Source organism: Sitodiplosis mosellana, unplaced genomic scaffold, assembly GCF_009176505.1.
Source record: "Sitodiplosis mosellana isolate CC-2019 unplaced genomic scaffold, AAFC_SMos_1.0 Smas_scaffold_6513, whole genome shotgun sequence".
NCBI lineage: Eukaryota > Metazoa > Arthropoda > Insecta > Diptera > Cecidomyiidae > Sitodiplosis > Sitodiplosis mosellana.
This window is the reverse complement of record NW_022601728.1, coordinates 1-7,448: the sequence shown is the minus strand read 5'-3', so window position 1 is coordinate 7,448 and position 7,448 is coordinate 1. Positions and strand designations below refer to the sequence as shown.

Below are 7,448 nucleotides of genomic sequence, written 5' to 3'. Positions count from 1 at the left end.
CTGCTTGGGTTTTTACATATTTTAGAGGGGAAATTTGAATCATGCTCTCTCTTAAGAAAAGAAATGCCTATCAAATTACCAGAAAAGTAAACATTGAAATTTCTGAAAAACAAAAATTCGACATCAATCTGAAAACTTTAAATTCCCAAGTAAAAAGCAAAAAAGCAAAAATTGTCTCCTATTCTCCAAACAGCGTTGGAATTTGTAAATGTCATTCGGCGACAGTCAGACACATGTGAGTCTATCAAACGAAACGTCAAGTATCGCGCTCAATATTTTCGCAAACATTACCGTCGACAGCCAAACCGTGCAGCACGCGCGGTTTTACTTCGTTGTCTTTGAATCGCTGAATTTCCATTGGAGTTTCATTTTTAAACACTTTATTCAACTAGAGCAACATAAAAGAGTCCGTGCAGTGATTAGATTCAATAAAAGGTAATTCTCGTGAAATAAACCACTGTTTTTCAAGTAGGGAGAAAAAAACAACCGGTAAATTTGTGTGCATTTGACATAGTTGATGATTTGGAGATTCATATTTGACTACAATCATTTTGTATTAATTTTCATGATTGGACATTTTCCACAGTGACGAAAAAAAGATGGCATTGGCATTTCAAAGCGGTGAGTCTGTAAAACAGGCATTGTTTGAAGAGCTACAGAACATTTTGAGCGCTGACAAAGATATTCGTACGAGCGCCGAAGGAAGAATTCACCAGCTTGAATTCACTGAAGGTACGTCACCGTACGCCCAAGTTTTACATTAATTTTCCGAAAAATTGCGTCAATAATGAACTCCATTGTTCCGATGTATATTTGTTGTAGGTTATGGCGTATTTTTGGCTGAGTTTACGATGAACCAAAGCTTTGACTTGGCTCTGCGGCAATTGGCTAGTGTGATGCTGAAAAAATACGTGGAGGATCATTGGGCAAATGATGAAAATGTCGATCACATAAAAACCGTTGTGGCTACGAATCAAGCGAAGGAAATGATTCGCAAAATCCTACCAAATGGTTTGTACGATCCAAATAGCAAGATCCGTGCATCGGTAGCGTACACAATCTCAACGATAGCCTCAATTGATTGGCCACACACATGGACCGATCTGTTTGATATTATCGTAAAGTGTCTTGGCGGTAATGAGGATTCCATCCATGGTGCCATGCAAGTGCTGGTCGAATTCTCTTATCATCTGGATAGTCAAGTTGCCGTCGTTGGCCCGGTGATTTTGAACGAAATTTATCGCATCTTTGAAGCCGAACAGGTGCGTGCTCAAATGCAATTCTCATTGTCGACCAGATTAAATAAGCATTTTTATTCTTTTAGATGTACAGTGTGAGCACACGAACATGTGCCGTGACCATATTCAAATCTCTACTGAAAGCAATCAACCAGAACATGCCAAACAAAGAGGAAAAAGCAAAATTGTTGAATCCTGTGTTGCCAATATTTATAAATAAGCTGATCAGCGCACTGGGCACTCCAACGGGACAGCACACTAGTTTTGCACTCAAAACGGAAATTATTAAAGGTATGCGTAGACTTTAAATTAGAATGAATGTGTTTCGTTTCTTCTCTGAAATGAATAAAAACCAAATCATACTAAATGAAATAATGCAATGATCCGTTTTAGTTCTAACGTACATGGTGAACGAAATGTCGAAGTTCATTCAAACATATAACGACCAAATCCTTCCACCTGTTTGGCAATTGCTAACCCAAACGGCTGAGATCTACGTAAAGGCTGTGGTCAACGAAACTGACTCTGAGAATGGCCAAGAAGATGATGAGTTGAACAATTTCATTACATTGGTGTTGCAACTGTTTGAATTCATACATTCGATTGTCGAGCAACATCGTTTTCAATCGATTGTGAAAACAGTGCTTACCGATTTGGTTTACATATCCATTGTATACATGCAAATTAGCGAAGAGCAGGTGGCCGCATGGAGTGATGATGCTGAGCTGTATGTGGATGACATGAGTGCGGAAATCGTTGAATGTTCGATTCGTGTTTCGAGCAAAGATGTTTTGGTGAATATTGGTGATGAATTCGGGGCCGAAGTGTTGCTGCCATCGATTTCGGATGCTCTCACTCGTCATGTTCAAGTCGCTGAAGCGGAAAAAAATGCAAATAACCCACATTGGTGGAAGATTATTGAGGCATCTGTCACAGCTGTGGGCTTCCTGAAGAAGTACATTGTTGAAACGCCCGAAGCAAAGCGAAAGAGTTTCAATTTACGCGAATATTTGGCATACACAAAGACCATGCTTGGCCAAGGCGGAAATGGTAGCGGTTATCAAGGTGATGTCTCACCATTTTTGCACGGCAGATGCTTGTGGGTTCTAAGCAAATATGCCGATGTTTACGATCGAGCCAATTTGCAAGCAATACTCGACTGTATGACCAACAATTTGAACGGAGCCAAACCGATGTTGGTTCAAATCAGTGCATTGAGAGCATTATTTGAGCTTTGCACAGACTTGAAAACGGCATCAGACGAACAGAGAAGCATGATCATCGAAAAGTTACCCAGTTTTTTGAATTTCATCACTGACATCGCCACACGAGCCAAAGGTAGCATTCTCATCGATGTGTTGTCTACTATTTCGGCAGTTGCAGCAGTAAATATACACTCTTTTTCGATCTTAAGTGAAGTTAAGCTTCATTATATTGTTTTTTTTTACTCGACAGTTTGACAAAAACTTCACGGCCAACAACCACTCGAAGATGATTTCATTCACAATTGCCATGTTTTTGAAGAGCTTCGAAGATCCATTCGTTTTGCAGGAGGTGCAGGAAATTATTTGCGTTTTGGCCGAGAACGAGTTTTGCATTGTGGCACTTCAGGAACGTTTGGTGCCCACTTTGGTATGACACAAGTCAACGTTATCGATTACATTCGATAGTGAAAATATTTTCAATTTTCCTTTTGCCAATAGGTGAGCATTTTGAACTTGGAAAATAATGCTGATTTGGTAAAGAAAAACTGCATGCAAGACACGGCCATTGACATTCTTTCTTCAGTTGTGCAACATTCACCGGCTCCATTGAGCCCAGTTTTGGTGAATACAGCATTCCCAGCAACGGTCAAGTGCATTCTGAGCACTGACGACAATGCGATCATGCAAAGCGGCGGTGAATGTTTGCGCACATTCATCAGCGGTAAGACAATTAGGGTGCATTTTGAACCGAATGACTTTTTTTTTTATAACGAAAATTGCTTGTCACTTCAACACAGTTGCTCCCGAACAAATTTGCTCGTATAACAATGGCGAAGGTCTCAACTACATCATGCAAGTGGCCACCATGCTGCTGAATCCGATGTCAAATGAATACACGGCCACATTTGTCGGCCGGTTGATTATCACGATCGTAACAAAAGCGGGCAATTTCCTTGGTGAAAACATTCAGTTGCTACTGAAGGCTGTGATTAGTAAACTGCAATTGGTCGAAGCGTTGAATGTCGTTATGAGTCTGGTAATGACATTTGCTCATTTGATCATAACCCAAATGGATGCTGTGCTGAATTTCTTGAGCACCGTCCCAGGACCGACCGGCGTCGAACCAGCTATTCAGTTTGTATTGTCAAATTGGCTTCCACGACAACCAATGTTCTACGGTACATACGAGCGCAAAGTAAGCACAATGGCACTTTGTAAACTGTTCGAGCACGGTGTTACAACGAACGATGTCCGTTTGGTATCGGTTAACATTCGTGATATGGTTGAAATAAATGTGCCAAATACTGGACGTATCCGAACGCGCCAACAAACAAATAACGTTCAACAACAATGGGTCAACGTTCCTGGTAAGTAAAAACTTGTTCAGACACCATCTCCTTCTCACAATATCACATTTTAACTCTGATGGTTAATGCTCTATTCACAGTCATGGTGAAAATTTTCAAGCTGTTGATCAACGAAATGAACCATTTGAATGAAACTATCTTGTTTGGCGATGAAAGCGATTGCACCGAAGACGATAATGAATTGACAGATGAAACCGGTGCAAATCATCAGCAAAATGGCGGCGGTGCCATTGGCGGTGGCGGCGGCTCACCACAAAAAGTATTTCACACATCAGACCTTTGGTACGATGATGAGGAGGATGATGAAGACGATCAATTGCTCAAGGAATTGGAACAAGATCCAATCTTTCAGACCAGCCTAAAAGAAACACTTACGAAATTCTTACAAAACTTTGCCACCACCGACAACTTCGCCGAATACGCACAACATCTGAATGAGGACGAAAAAAACATTTTGCGACGAATTCAAGTGAATTTAAATGAGTAATGTAAAGAAAAACTACGCTTTGGAATTATTTTTCTGAGAACAAAAGAAGAAACGATTTGGAAATTAATTATTATCGATATGACTTCAATTGCTATTCATATGTAATAATAAAAAATCTAATTTTGTCTAACAATTCAAATGACGTTTTAATTTGTTGCTTAGATACATAGAGAATCGAGTAAAATCTTCACTTGGCAGTGGCCTTCGACCCAAAAACGGTATAAACCGAAACGCAAATCAATCATATTTGTTGTTAATAGAGCTTCAGAGCGAAGTTAGTTTGAACCAAGATGACGTGACATCTTCCCAAAGCAACGAACAAATTACACTGTAGTTTTTGATCCATTCAATCATCTTCTGTGTTACAAAAAAAGTAAGAAAAATGTGTGTATTTCGTTTTCAACGTCCATATTTCGGATGCGATGATTTATATGCCGTTTGCCGTATATTTTATATGTGAAATTAGGATCGACCAACATTTTTTTTTAACACAAATTGAAAATTGATTGCTGATCAATTGGAATCTCTTCATTTTTGATAGCCTATTCATTTACCCTATATTGGAAAGCTGAGGTTAAAAGTCATGTCATCATAAATGATTGGAAAAGATATTTTTTAGTTCTTTTATTATGATTTCTTCAAAATATAAATTTTTATTCTCCTCTAATTCAGTATGTACATAGATTTTATGAAAGAAAAATACACAATCCAAAACTCAAAAAAAAGAGAGAATAGTGCCAACGACACATGGTGTTCCCAGACGGTCACCCATTCAAGTACTAACCATGCTCAATGCAGCTTAACTTCAGTGATCGGACGAGAACTGGTGCTTTTTACATGATATGGTCGTTGACGATAGTATATCGTTTCAGTAAAAGCATATTCAAGTTTTGATGCAGCAATTCCTTTTGCTATTAATATTGGAAAGCTCGATCCACCTACAGACAATCAAGAAAAAAATTCAAAATTCTATTGACAAATCAAAAGTTGGAATATTCATTAAGCAATTAGACTATAACTAACATAATTATCGCCCGAATTCAATACCTCCCAGAATTCTGACATAGCCGGCAAATTGAATATGCATCCCCAGAATTGTGAGACGATTCAAACATTTTGTACCCGTTTTTCTGAACGCCATCTGATAAATCGTTGATATAGGTTTTCTACAGTCAATGGAATAACGTTTATGAAATGAAGTCTTTCTTCAAACTTAATTTGTGCAGATGTCCACATAAGTTGACCTATGAAAAAATATACAGATTGAAATTACTTGATATTTTAAGCAAAAATTTTCCGTTTCTTCAGTACCAAGTGAAACACCGTAAATGGCGATAATGAAAATCGAATAATTCATAAATATCGCAAGAGACCGGAATGTCTGTTTTAGTACTTCCTCAATGGGATTGTTGTGAACTATGGCCGCGATAAATTGTTCTGTAAATGCTTTCAGCACTAAAAAAATAAAAGGAATGTACCCATATTCATGTGCCATTTGAGCAGCGTATCCGCCTAGACTAATGAAGATATTAGCGTTTTTGGAAAATGCATCTCTTATCGTTAAAAAGTCTGCATTGAAGTAAGCTGGATTAATTGAGAAATATGTGGTTATTGATTAGTGTTAATTGAAATGTAATTACTTATTTCCAAACGAACATACACATATAATATGAGCTGCCATAAATAACAAAAATTACATGTGTTGGAACTGTTCTGAATAACATTAAACTGAATGCAATACACATTAAACTGAAAGACACGAAACTAGCCAAAGCTCTTAGAATGGCGTTGAGTTCGATATCCTGGTCTTCTTCTTTCTGAAAACAAATAGATCACATATTTAGATTAAATGGAGAGTTTTTATTTGTTTTTTTTTTGCTTTATTTACCTTACAAGCCATGTAAATTAATGTCAAATGATTAAAAAGGTTAATGGCCACTAGCAAAAGTCCAACGTTAAACCATATTACTTCAACGAGAGGAGTCCAAATTCCGGGAGGATGATTTTGCGCCATTGGATATTTTGTCCACACAAAGAATAACGACAAAGAAATGCATGCTTCAAACAATAAAAATATTCCAATGTGAATGACAACTTTGACCACTCGTTCCCATGGTAGTGTGAATGTTGTGAATTTATATAGTGGTAGTGTGGAATACACTGTAAACAATTCATAATTTTAATTAGTAAAAATTATAGTTTAAATTTCTATAGCATGAAATACTTACGTACAATGCCGTGCACTACAAACCACATTTGACACAGCGCCGGATATTCTTCGAAAGTAATTTGTAAAGGATGAATTGCTGAAAACGAAAGAGGAGCGAATCCAATGAAAATTACAAAAATGAAAAATATAAAATCCACAAATTGTGTACAATTCCAATTCTTTTGATTTTCATCCATTTCATTTTTTTTGGTACTATTTAAAATTTTAGCCAATTCTTTCAGGAAAATAAATTTCTTTATTTTTGCGATTAATGTTTCTGTATGTTTTCAAGGCGAAATAAACAATAAACATTGCCATCCCAAAAAATCAGAGAACTTGACGTTTTGAATCCTTTACTCCGCGCATGTCCAGTAGAGTGAACCTATTCTTCCTTCCTTTCACGACTACCCAATCCTGCAGAATTGTTTCTTAGTTTAAGCATCATTCACAGTTTTAATAAAATAAAAAAATCATTTTTTTCTATATTATAATTCGCTTTTATTATTCATACTTTTTATATATAATTGTTTATGGACATGAAAATGATTTCAACCGACTTACCACTTCGAGTCTTTATTGGATATGTTGTAATAAACCATAAAAATTCTTGGAATATATAAATAGAAATTCGTGAAATAATAACGATTTACTGAAATTTGACAGAAAAAAGAGAATAGTACCAACGACACATGTTTCAAGACCGGCACTCATTCAACCATGCCGAATGCAGCTTGTCTTCAGTGATTGGATGAGGATTTGTGCTTTTTTACATGATATGTTCGTTGACGAATTGATGAGCACATTTGGAAATGCGCAAATTGATTCCGTTACGCGGTTGGAGCAAAAAATGCCTTGGCTCAAATTCCAGTTCACAATTTTTGAGTGTATCTTCCAAATCGTATTTGAATTTTTGTAACATAAGTACAAGGCCAACTTTGGTTT

The 7,448-nt window shown here is 37.0% G+C and overlaps 1 protein-coding gene and 1 non-coding gene across 3 annotated transcripts; one reads left to right on the top strand and one right to left on the bottom strand.

Annotated features, from left to right (window-relative positions):
* LOC129579754 (importin-9) lies at positions 1-4,430 on the top strand. 2 transcript variants are annotated; one of them, XM_055469920.1, is made up of 9 exons: positions 1-435; positions 587-732; positions 823-1,262; positions 1,325-1,529; positions 1,632-2,623; positions 2,694-2,870; positions 2,942-3,164; positions 3,241-3,810; positions 3,891-4,430. In XM_055469920.1, exons 1-9 carry the CDS (start codon positions 209-211, stop codon positions 4,295-4,297), a joined length of 3,387 nt encoding a protein of 1,128 aa, XP_055325895.1. In that variant the 5' UTR covers positions 1-208; the 3' UTR covers positions 4,298-4,430. The 2 variants fall into 2 exon arrangements, with proteins under 2 accessions (XP_055325895.1, XP_055325896.1); XM_055469921.1 differs by having other exon boundaries at positions 300-435; positions 600-732.
* Positions 4,431-5,032: 602 nt separating this feature from the next.
* LOC129579755 (5S ribosomal RNA) lies at positions 5,033-5,151 on the bottom strand. The gene has a single exon (XR_008689289.1). It is a non-coding gene; the product is annotated as a 5S ribosomal RNA (ribosomal RNA).
* Between the last annotated feature and the right edge of the window lie 2,297 nt (positions 5,152-7,448).